At 36.6% G+C, this 12,948-nt stretch overlaps 1 protein-coding gene across 2 annotated transcripts in view; it reads left to right on the plus strand.

Moving 5' to 3' along the window:
- Window positions 1–12,948, plus strand: part of PDCD6IP (programmed cell death 6 interacting protein) — a 66,325-nt gene that overhangs the window by 27,547 nt on the left and 25,830 nt on the right. For both annotated transcript variants that reach the window (XM_047769798.1, XM_047769807.1), the window contains exons 8-10: window positions 5,120–5,342; window positions 7,964–8,087; window positions 10,391–10,568. In XM_047769798.1, coding sequence (XP_047625754.1) covers window positions 5,120–5,342; window positions 7,964–8,087; window positions 10,391–10,568 — 525 coding nt within the window. The remainder of the gene's footprint in view (window positions 1–5,119; window positions 5,343–7,963; window positions 8,088–10,390; window positions 10,569–12,948) is intronic.

The following is a 12,948-nucleotide window of genomic DNA, read 5'->3' on the forward strand; positions in this document are numbered from 1 at the left end:
AGCCATCTTTTTGGTGTGAACACCTAAATTCTACTCTCTTGGCTAATTTTCAATCGTACGATACTGTGTTATTAACTAGTCACCATGCTTGCTGAACATTAGATCCTCAGACCTATTCACCTTATACTTGAAAGTTTGTACTTTTTACCAACTTCTCCCTATCACCCCCACCATTCCTGGCAACCACCACTCTACTGTTTCTGAGCCCAACTCTTAGAAAAAATTATTTTATTTTATTTTATTTTTTTTGTCTTTTTGCTATTTCTTGGGCCGCTCCCGCGGCATATGGAGGTTCCCAGGCTAGGGGTCGAATCGGAGCTGTAGCCACCGGCCTACGCCAGAGCCACAGCAACGTGGGATCCGAGCCGCGTCTGCAACCTACACCACAGCTCACGGCAACTGCCGGATCCTTAACCCACTGAGCAAGGGCAGGGAGCGAACCCGCAACCTCATGGTTCCTAGTCGGATTCGTTAACCACTGCGCCACGACGGGAACTCCCTAGCACTTGTATTTTAAATTCCTTTACACCTGAATCTTTGTTGCACTTGGAGTTTATCTTACAGGTGATGTGTGAGGATGGATCCAATTTTTATTTTTCCAAATGGCTACCCAGTTGTCTCCAAACCATTTATTGTAAGACATTCTTTACTCCACCGATTTGAGATTTTGATTATGACACACACACACATACACACACCTGTATGTATGTGTGTGTGTGTGTGTATTTATATGTGTGTTTGGGCCTTCATATATATTTGGGTCTACTTCGGAACTTTTTATTCCGTTTCATTGGCCTGCTTATCTGTTCTTGTTTCAGTTCTATACTGTTTGACTCACTGACACTTTAGAATGCTGTAAGTCCTCATAGATATTAGTCATCTCTCATTTTCTGAATTTTCCTGATTGTTCTTATGTATGTTTCTAACTTAATTTTTTTTCTTTTTTTCTTTTTTTTAATTTGGCCACGCCTGTGGCACATGGAAGTTCCTGGGCCAGGGATTGAACCTGTGCTGCAGCTGTGGCAATGCTGGATCCTTAACTTGCTGCATCGCAAGGGATATTTTTCTGAAATGTCTTTTTACAGTTGGTTTGTTCAAATCAGGATTCATACAATGTTCTCACATTGCATTTGGTTGATATGTCTCATGAGTTATTAATTTGTAATGGCCTTTGCTCCCCAACTACCATGTTGAATTGTCCTCACTTTTAGCTTCTTTTGTATGTTTCTTAAATTGATTTCTCTGATGTTTCTTATTCCTTTTATGTTTCATGTATGACTGTTTCAGTCTTTCTTTTAGAAACGATTTCATATTTGTCTATCTTTTTTGAGTTCTGCAGGTTCTGTTTCACATTCTCTTGCTATCTGACTATAACCCACTGTTATCTGGGCCATCTTGTCCCCTGTCCATATTTTGTATTCTTTTGGCATTGTCCTTAAGTTTTTTAGGTTTTTTTGGTATGCTTTGTTCTTTGCTTTGAGACAATGTTTCTTTGGTGACTTTTCATTATCTATTGGAAAGTTAAACTGCACATTTTCATCCTTTTCCTTGTGGTTTCTTTGTGTTGAGGCAGATACCTTTTTGGTTACTCCTGTTTGAATGAGCTTGATTTTAGTCTCAGAATAGAAGAGGTACCTGGATGGGTAGTGCCCAGGTACTTTCCAGGCCTCCTTGTGTGGGTCCTTCCTCAGCTTCTTTTCTTTGATTCTCAAAGCCTGCTTTAGGAAAGATTCCACTCTGTGTCTCTTTTCCCCTGAGTTCCTCACAGCCCCTTTGCTTTTAGAGTTTGTGTGTTGTTGATGTTTTCTGAGTGCTCATCTCCCCACTTCTCAGTCCTCTTTTCTGCTGCCCCCAGTCTCCCTGCCTTTGTTGTGCTCAGCAGCTCCTTCTTGGGAAGAGGCCCCTCAGTATTTCATTTTCCCTGTACCCCCTGGGTAATTCCATGCTGCCATTTGGCTTTACCTTTATAGTCTGCTGGCAACTGTCACCTAGTTGCATTTCACTGTTTTCGGATTAAGCACTTTCCCCTGAGGGTGAGGCCTTTAGCAGCACCTTTTTTCTCCCTCTGTAGTCAGCATTTCTTATGTTCCTAATGCCAGTTTTGCTGTTTGGAGGGGTGTTTGGTTATTCTTGTAGAGCAAAGTGGTTCAGTTATACAAATACATATATCCATTCTTTTTCAGATTCTTTTCCCATAAAGGTTATTACAGAGTATTGAGTAGATTTCCCTGTGCTATACAGTAGGTCCTTGTTGACTATTTTATATATAATAGTGTGTATATTAATCTCAACCTCCTAATTTCCCCCCCCCCCATATTTCCCCTTTGGTAACCATAAGTTTGGTTTTGAAATCTTGAGTCTGTTTCTGTTGTGTGAATAAGTACTTTTGTATCATTTTTTAGATTCCATATATTAGTGATTTCATATTTGTCTTTTTCTGACTTACTTCATCATATTAATCTTGCATGTCTTTTTAAAATTTATTTCTGAATGTTTTGTATGTTTCTAGTTAACAATGGATTTTTTTCTTTTGTTATCTCTTCAAATTGCTAGTTGTTTATATGTATTTACTCTGTTGATTTTGTATCTAAGCTACCTCTCTTTTTGAATAGTTGATTTCTTAGGTTTTGCTGGTATACAAACATATTACCTTTAAATAACATTTTTTTCCTTTTTTTAATTTTATAGCTCTAATTTCATTCTTTTGTGTGGTTATTTAGACATTTTCCTTGTTCATGGTGATACTGGTAATCTTTGTTTTATTTGACTCTAGGAATATTTCTTTATTTTTTTGCTAAGCATGATATTAGCTTTGGGGGGTTAAGATTTCACATATTAAGGAACTGGGTATCTATTAATATTTTACTAAGATTTAAAAAAAAGTCTAGGAAGTTCCTATTGTGGCATAACAGAAATGAATCTGACTGGTATCTATGAGGATGCAAGTTCGATCCCTGGCCTCACTTAGTGGATCAGGGATCCAGAGTTGCCGTGAGATGTGGTGTAGGTTGCAGATGTGGCTCGGATCCCTAGTTGCTGTGGCTGTGGCATAGACCAGCAGCTGCAACTCTGATTTGACCCATAGCTTGGGAACTTCCATATGCCTTGGGCGCGCCCCCCTCCCCCGCCCCCCAAAAAAGCCTAGTGAATATTCTATCAAGTGATTTTTCAACATCTATGGAGATAATTTGATCTTTTTTAAACTTAAATTTATTATTTGGTTAATTACATAAGTAGGCTTTCTGATGTTAAACCGTTCTTATAATCTTGTAATTTTGATGTTTTAGAGTTGCTTTATCTTCATGTGATCACTTTATGTAGATAATCTTCATATGTCTGGAAATATTATATATTCTCTATTTATGGAATCCAGGGTTCTCCATAGCTGATTTTATCAAAGTCATTAATTGTGTTGTTCAAATCTTCTGTAATCTTATAAATTTTTTATATATACATGGTCCATTCATTGTTGAGACAGAAGTGTTAAAATTTTCCATTCTAATGATGGATAGATTTATTGATTTCTTTTTCTTTTTTTCTTTTTCTTTAGCTGTCTTACTTTTTTTTTTATTTTCCCAATACTCCAATACATTATTATTATTTTTTTCTACTGGTGACGCAGTTACACATACATGTATACATTCTTTTTTCTCACATTATTATGCTCCATCATAAGTGACTAGACATTGTTCCCAGTGCTACACAGAAAGATCTCTTTGATAATCCATTCCAAAGGCAATAGTCTACATCTATTAACCCCAAGCTCCCAATCCATCCCACTCCTTCCTCCTCCCCCTTGGCAACCGTAAGTCTATTCTCCAAGTCCATGATTTTCTTTTCTGTGGAAAGTTTCATTTGTGCCATAAGATTTATCGATTTCTCATTGTAATTGTTTATGTAGATAAAGTCTTTTTTTTTTTTTTTTTCCTTTTCTAGGAACGCTCCCGTGGCATATGGAGGTTCCCAGGCTAAGGGTCTAATCAGAGCTGTAACCGCTGGCCCCCGCGAGAGCCAAGCAACACGGAATCCGAGCCGCATCTGCAAATTACACCACAGCCCAAGGCAACACCGGATCCTTAATCCACTGAGCGAGGCCAGGGGTTGAACCCACAACCTCATGGGTCCTAGTTGGATTTGTTAACCACTGCGCGACGATAAAGTCTTTTAAATATAAAATTTAAGAAGTTTTATATCTTTGCGGCAAATGGGCAAATGTTAAACATATACTGAATTTACTCCTAATAATGCTTTTGGTGTATTTTGTCTGATGTTACTATACCCAACACTACCTAAGTAATTTGAGCCCTAAATTTATGTGAGGCATATGTTCACCTTATGTATTACAGGGGCAACCTTTAAAGAAAAAAATTCCTGTTGATGCTGATACAACATGCTTCTTTGTTCATTTCCTGTGTTGCATAATTTTCTTCTGATCTACTGTTTCATCACAGATGTAGCATTTTGAGGTTCCTGCCTTCTTGCAGCGGGAGGTGAAGAGGATATTTCTTAGTTTTTGGTCTTATGTAGTTTCATGACCCCTGTCTTGTCTCCTGAAGGGCTTTTTAATGCATTTTAATTGCTAGTCCTTTGGATACAGAAATACCCAACAGCCAGAACCAGCTTTCCTCATTGTCAGTTTATAGTTTTCTTTTATTTCTTGGTAATTCATCCATGTGTTTAAAGGGATGTTTGATTCTGATATTTTGTTATTTTATGATGCAAAAATTTCTGTTGTTCTGTTTATCATATTACTAGTAATGCCAGTCCTCAAAGAAAGATTTTTTTTTTGTCTTTTTGCCATTTCTTGGGCTGCTCCCGTTGCATACGGAGGTTCCCAGGCTAGGGATCCAATCGGAGCCAGCCACGTCTGCGACCTGCACCACAGCTCACGGCAATGCCGGATCATTAACCCACTGAGCAAGGGCAGGGATCGAACCCGAAACCTCATGGTTCCTAGTCGGATTCGTTAACCACTGTGCCATGACGGGAACTCCAGAAAGATTTTTTTAAAAAAACCAATGCTTGGATACTTTGTTGAAAAAAAAGAAAGAAAACATTCTTATTTTTTCTTTCTTTCCCCTCTCTCCCTTCCTTCCTTTCTTTTACATTTTCTTATTAGCATGCAGCTGAATTGATTAAAACTGTGGCATCTCGCTATGATGAATATGTCAATGTGAAGGATTTTTCTGACAAAATCAGCCGTGCCCTTACTGCAGCAAAGAAGGATAATGACTTCATTTATCATGATCGAGTTCCAGACCTTAAAGATCTAGACCCTATTGGCAAAGCCACACTTGTGAAATCTACCCCAGTCAATGTACCCATCAGCCAGAAATTCACTGGTATGTCAGATATTTACATGTACTTTAATCTTATTTACTTTTCTCCAGTTTAATCTATTTTGCATAGCTAAAATCACATAGTTGATATTGTATGCTTTGAATGTAATTTGAATTCATGTTGTTCAAAGTGAATATAATTATAAGAATTACAGTGAGGTGTTTTTTTTGTTTGTTTGTTTGTTTGTTTGTTTTTGTTTTTTTTTTCGTAAATGGCCTCACCCACAGTATATGGAAGTTCCCTGGCCAGGGTCTGAATTCAAGCTGCAGCTGCGACCTATGCTTCAGCTGTGACATTGCCAGATTCTTTAACCCACAGTGCCAGGGATGGGATTGAACCTGCACCTCTGCAGTGACCCGAGCTGCTGTAGTCAGGTTCTTAACCCACTTCACCATAGTGGGAGCTCCTACAGTGAAATTTTAAAATGGAGAGTAAATGGTAGTAAAGCCTAAGTATACAACAAAGTTCAGAGAACTTGAAACTGTATGTTTGAGTAATGATAAAAATTTTGTTATTTTTAGATTCTGCTATTAAAACTAAACGTACATAAATATGGCTTTAAACATATAAACTTTGGACTTATGGTTGTATCAGATTAATAAATTTTCTAATATCCTTGAATATTGTAGGTATATGCAGTATGTGGTCGCTTCTAGCTGAGATCCCAAGGATAATATTCTAAGTAATTGAGTGATAATTTTACACTTGGCCCTCTTTATCTGTGGTTTCATAGCTGTGGATTCAAGCAACTGCTGATTGAAAATATTTACAGAAAAAAATTTCCAGAAAGTTCCAAAAAGTAAAACTTGAATTTTCCATGCTCTGGAAACTTTTACATAGCTTCTATGTTGATTAGGTATTATAAGTAAGCTAGGATATCAGAGGATATGTGTAGGTTATATGCAAATACTGTGCCATTTTATATTAGGGTCTCGAGCATCCATGGATTTTGGACCCCCACTGGGGGTCCTCGAACCGGTTCCCTGTAGATACGGAGGGACCATTGTACTTACTTCTTTTAACTAAGTTTTTACCATGTGCCAGAGACTTTTAAATACTTTACATATATTAGCTGATTTATTGCTAACAGTAGCTCCATGAGACAGGTGCTATTATTATTACCTTTTGACTGATAAGAGTACTGATGCATAATGGTAACTTAAAAGAGTACTGATGCATAATGGTAACGTAATTTGCCCAATGTTGCAGAACCAGGAAGTGGTAGAGCTGGAAATCATAGCACTGTGGCCTCTCACCCAGTTTTTTTTTTTTTTTCCTGTCTTTTTGCTATTTCTTTGGGCCGCTCCACCAGGCTAGGGGTCAAATTGGAGCTGTAGCCCCCGGCCTACGCCAGAGCCACAGCAACACAGGATCCGAGCTGCGTCTGCAACCTACACCACAGCTCACGGCAACGCCGGATCGTTAACCCACTGAGCAAGGGCAGGGAGCGAACCCGCAACCTCATGGTTCCTAGTTGGATTCGTTAACCACTGTGCCACGACGGGAACTCCCTTACCCAGTTTTATCAACAAATGAGCATTGTTTTCTCATGAGTAGTTATTCTTCCCCAAAGATTCCTTAATCTTAATGATAGATATGTCTTTAAAAGCTAAGAAAATGAAGTCAAAAGAAAAAGCTTTCTTTATCATTGTCCATGAATATAGTGATCTAAAAAGTTCTCTTCATCATTGTACTTTTTTCAGTAGTACTTTAGCTTGCTCTTTAAATATTTGTAGACTTTTTTTTAAATTTATTTTTTATTGTTAATTTCCCCCAACACACTTTTTTTTTTCCCACTGTACAGCATGGGAACCCAGTTACACATACATGTATACATGTAAATTTTTTCTCCCACTGTTGTGCTGCATTGTAAGTATCTAAACATAGTTCTCAGTGCTACACAGTAGGATCTCATTGTTAATCCTATTTGTAGATTTTTTTTTTTTTTTTAGGGCTGCAATCGTCATATGGTGGTTCCCAGGCTAGGGGTTGAATTGGAGCTGCAGCTGCCACCTTAACAACCACAGCAACATGAGATCCAGGCCTCGTCTGCGATAAACACCATAGCTCACGGCAGTGCTGGATCCTTAACTCACTCAGTGAGGTCAGGGATGGAACCTGCATCCTCATGGATACTAGTTGGGTTTGTTAACCCCTGAGCCATGACAGGAATTCCTTTTTGCTTTTTAAAAAAATTTTAATTAATTTATTTTTTGTCTTTTGTCTTTTTAGGGTCGCACCCATGGCATATGGAGGTTCCCAGGCTAGGGATCAAATTGGAGCTGTAGCTGCCAGCCTACGCCAGAGCTACAGCAACGCCAGAGCCACAGAAACGCCAGCAATGCAGGATCCGAGCTGCATCTTCGACCTATACCACATCTCACAGCAATGCCGGATCCTTAACCCACTGAACAAGGCCAGGGAACGAACCTGCAACCTTATGGATACTGGTTGGATTCGTTTCTGCTGTGCCAAGATGGGAACTCCTTTTTTTAAATTAAAAAAAAAATTTTTTTTTTTGTAGACTTTTAATATGAATGTTGGAAAGGAAGTATGAGTAGTGACTTTACAGTTTTCGTTTTTGGTCTTAAAATTTTGTTGAAATTTGTGTTCCTAATTTTAGATCTGTTTGAGAAGATGGTTCCTGTGTCAGTGCAGCAGTCATTGGCTGCCTATAATCAGAGAAAAGCTGATTTAGTTAACAGATCGATTGCTCAAATGAGAGAAGCCACCACTTTGGCAAATGGGTAGGTAGAGCTTACCTTTCATGAATTTACCTCTAAAATTCTAATGCTTCTTTATCGATTGTTTATGAACATTTTAATTTTCTGAGCTCAGAGATGAGTGTCAAGGATATTTGAAATAGCAAATACACACACACACACACACACACTTCTCGGGGACACTATATTTACTGAGACCTAGAAAATACATTATAGTTTGAAGAAATTACTGAAACCAAGTGAAAATATTTGTGTTTTAGGGAATATTTGAGGTAAATGACAGAAATTAACTTTTAAAGTTAAGATATATGTATCTTCATTATTCTGAACCAGTTTTTGGTAGATTGAAGACTAAGAAAATAATTCATTGTTTTAAATAATACCTTAAGTATAATTTTATACAATAAACTACACAGTATATACATTTTAAGTGTATAGTTTAGTTCTTTTTGATAAATGTGTGTACTCATGTAACTACCACCACCATAATCAAGATAGAGAACATTTCCATCACCTTAAAAGATTACCTCATGCCTTTTCTTTCATTTCTTCTTCTTTTGCCCCCTAGCCACTACTGATCTGCTCCCTGTCAGCATAGGTTAGCTTTACCTTGTATGCAGTTTAATATAAATATAATCATCATAGCATGTGCAGTTGTGCTTTACAGTATATAGTACATTACATACAGTAAATAGTACATTACACCTTATATATAGTACATTATATACAGTGTATAGTATTGCTACAGTATGTATAATATGCAATACTTAAAAGTATTTTTGCATGTACAGAGTATATTAAAAATGTGTTGGTCTTTTTCCACTTAGCATAATCTATGTTTTGTGTATTAGTTGGATCCTTTTTATTACCTAGCAGTGTTCCTTTTAACATTTTGTTAAATTTTTCACCTATTGTTGGACATTTCAGTTGCTGTGAACTTTGATGTACACATCTTTGTGGGGACATGTTTTATTTCTCTTGGGTCAATGCCTAGGATTAGAATTGCTGAGTCATATTGTTAACTTCATACAATATGGCCAGATTTTTTTCCAAAGTCAGTGTTCTAGTTTATATTCCACCCACACTGTCTGAGCAGTGCACTTACTCTTCCTCCTCATCAGAACTTAGTATTGTCAGTATCTTTAATTTTAGCCATTTCAGCTTGTGTAGCAACATCTCATTGTGGTTTAATTTGCATTCCTCTGATGGCTAACCATGTTGAGCAACTCTTCATGTGCTTATGAGCCATTTGTATAATCTTTTGTGGAGTGTTTGTTGAAATCTTTTGCTCATTTTTTAAAGTTGAGTTTTTCTCCTTATTAACTTTTAGAGAGTTCTTTACATATTTTAGAGGCAAGTCCTTTGTCAGATATGTATTGAGAATATTCTTTCCTAGTCTGGTTTGTTTTTTCATGTTTTTAACTTTGATGAATGCATAGGTTTTGATCTCATTTTTCTTCTTCCAGCAAGAGAACAACATGAGTTTTAATACCACCCTCTGTTACGTAAATGAAATATCAGAGTAATTGTTAATGTGCTACAAAATAAAACAGATGAAGATTTTGTATTAATATGTAGATCAGCTATGTTCTCTTGACATCTTGCCTAGATGATATGAAGTTATAACTATTTTGTGTATTTTTTCTGATTCGTTAGTGACAGTATAACAAGAGTGTGATAAAGGATTGCCTTTTTGAGATAGAATTGTTTACTTTAAATTAGTTAGCTTGGAAGAAGTTAAGTTTGACCTGTGAGCCAAAGTTATCTAGTATATTTTGCTGTATATTTCTTGCCTTTTGGCATTTAGTTCTGAATTGTGAACTTAATACTTTAATGATTTTGTCTTAATTTTATCAATCATTGGTTTTCTTTTTTTTTTTTTTGTCTTTTTCTAGGGCCACACCCGTGGCATATGGAGGTTCCCAGGGTAGGGGTCTAATTGGAGCCGTAGCCAGCAGCCTATGCCACGGCCACAGCAAAGTGGAATCCGAGCAGCGTCTGAGACCTACACCACAGCTCTTGACAACACAGGATCCTTAACCCACTGAGCAAGGCCAGGGATTGAACCCGCAACCTCATGGTTCCTAGTTGGATTCGTTAACCACTGAGCCAGGACAGGAACTCCGATCATTGATTTTCTTTTTTTCTTTTATCTTTGTTTTATGTTTCCATTGACAGGGCTTAACTACTTTTTTTGGGTGTTAACTCAGCTGCTATTAATTTTTATTTTATTTATATATTTTTAGCTGCTATTGATTTGGATTTAGGAGATTAGTGTATTAAAGGTGGTTTAGAACACTAGATGACATAGTATCCCATTTTTTCAGGGTGTTAGCTTCCCTTAATCTTCCAGCAGCAATTGAAGATATATCTGGAGATACTGTACCTCAGTCTATATTGAACAAGTCCACATCTGTAATTGAACAAGGAGGCATCCAGACTGTTGATCAATTGATTAAAGAGCTCCCTGAGCTTCTGCAAAGAAATAGAGAAATCCTTGATGAGGTAAGGGGAATTGTGATTGAGTGAAAAATAGGTTCATAAATGTCTTAAATGTACATTAATGAGCTTCATACAGACATTGTGTAAAACTAGTTTTTTCAGTATCTCAAGAGGATCACATGTTTCTTTTTTCCTTCTACTAATACAGAATATTACATTAATTGATTGTTTGATGTGAACCACCTTGCATTCCTAGGATAGCCCACTTTGTCATGGTGTAGAATCCTTTTCTTTAAATTTTTTTTGAAAATTTTTAATGATTTTTACTTTTTCCACTATAGTTGGTTTACAGTGTTCTGTCAGTTTTCTACTATATAGCAAAATGACATCGTCACACATATGTACATCCCTTTTCTCACATTATCCTCCATCATGCTTCATCACAAGTGACTAGATAAGAGTTCCTAGTGCTATACAGCAGGATCTCATTGCTTGTCCATTCCAGATGCAATAGTTTGCACCTATTAACCCCAGACTCCCAGTCCATCCCACTCCCTCTCCAGGTATAGAATCCTTTTAATGTGTTGCTGGATTTGGTTTGGTAGTATTTTGTTGAACATTTTGCATCTATATTCATAAGGGATATTGGTCTGTAATTTTCATTTTTTGTTATGTCATTGATTTTTAACTGGTGTGTCCTTATGGTTGTGTCTTTTATAAAGAGCATATAGGAAGATTTTTCCTTTTCTTTTAGTTTGACAAACTTCATTTGTATTCTTGGAGAGTTAAATCCATTTATATAAGCCGTGATTATTCATATATTTGGTATCATGTTCTTCTGTATTTTCTACCTGTCTCACTCTTTTGTCTTCCTTATTTTTTCTTTTTTTTGGTCCCTCCTCACCCTTACTTTTTCCTGGTTTTGAGTTCCATCCATTTCTTTCATTTTTTCTTTTAAACAGTAGCATGGAAGTTATACACTTGTTTTTCTTCTTTAAAATTCATTATAATGTGTCTGGATATGGGTTTCCTTTCATTTACCTTGCTTGATATTCCACTGGATCCAGTGAATTTGAGGTACTGTCTTTCGTCTATCCTGGAAAGTTCTTAGTTTTCATTTCTGTGAATATTGCTTTTTCCCTATTTTCATTATTATCTCTTTCTGGATCTCTGATGTTCAGTCTTTTCACTTTATTTCCTGTTTTTCTGAACCCCTCATGTTTTCTATTGCTCTAAGCTGTGTTGTAGGCAGTTTGTTCTGGTTTGTCTGTTAATTTAGTAGCTCTCTTCAGTTACATCTCAGTAGTTTTTAACTATGGTAATTTTCTAATTTTATTTTACTCATTTCCAGAAATTCTGTTTGGTTCTTTTTCAGTTCTTCCCATTCTCTTTCTCCTATGTCATACTTTTAATTTATCTCTTACTAGTAAATGTATTTATTTATTTTATATCTTTGTCTTATTATCTCATTGTTTGCAATGTTTGTGGTTTGCTTCTGTGATTAATCGTTTTGCTCATAGTGGTTTTTTTCCTCTTATTTCAGTGGGGTTTTTTTGGTGTGTGTTCTTCTACTTTATTACTTTTAACTTGGAATTCACATTTATGGAAAAGCTGTAAATTTAGTGAGGATAGTTCCTTCACCCAGCTACCTCAAAGTAAGAATCTTGTGTTGCTATGGTCCATTTGTTAACAGTGGTATAATATCATTACTCAGATTTTATCCATTCTTTTATTAGTGTCCTTCTGTTTTAAGATCCAGTTCAAAATACTACATTGTATTTAATATTCGATGATTTTTCAATTAATGAATTCATATTTTCTGGATCTTCGTTTGTGGGAACTCTTAGAGGTCTAGATTTAAAGTAAATTCATGTAGGAGTTCCCATTGTGACAGAGAGGAAATGAATCCAGCTAGTATCCATGAGGATTCGGGTTTAATCCATGGCCTTGCTAAGTGGGTTAAGGATCCAGTGTTGCCATAAGCTGTGGTGTAGATTGCAGATGTGGCTTGGATCCTGTTTTGCTGTGACTGTGGCTGGCACCTGTAGCTCAGATTTGACCCCTAGCCTGGTAACTTCCATATGCTGTGAGTGTAGCCCTATGGGGAAAAAAAAAAAAAGTAAATTCATCTAGAGAGACTTTGTGTTTGCTTCTACTATAAAAAGGCATTATATACTTGACATCTTTTTAAACTTGGGAAGAATTTTTTAGTTGTTATGTTTTAATCCAAAGTTCATTTTAGAACTTTGTGTCACACTGGGATTTTGATTTCCAGTCCTAAGTTCAGGCTTTCACTTGGACTCTTAAGCTGATACTTCTTTTCTTTCCTATTTAGAGCCAAGGTTCAGACAGGTAAATTCCCTTCTGTTGGGCAGTTTCCATTAAAAAAATTTGTCCACTGAGTGTCACAAATTTGGAAATGACCCAGTTTGAGGAAAATTAG

The sequence above is a fragment of the Phacochoerus africanus genome, chromosome 1, assembly GCF_016906955.1.
Source record: "Phacochoerus africanus isolate WHEZ1 chromosome 1, ROS_Pafr_v1, whole genome shotgun sequence".
Taxonomy (NCBI): domain Eukaryota; kingdom Metazoa; phylum Chordata; class Mammalia; order Artiodactyla; family Suidae; genus Phacochoerus; species Phacochoerus africanus.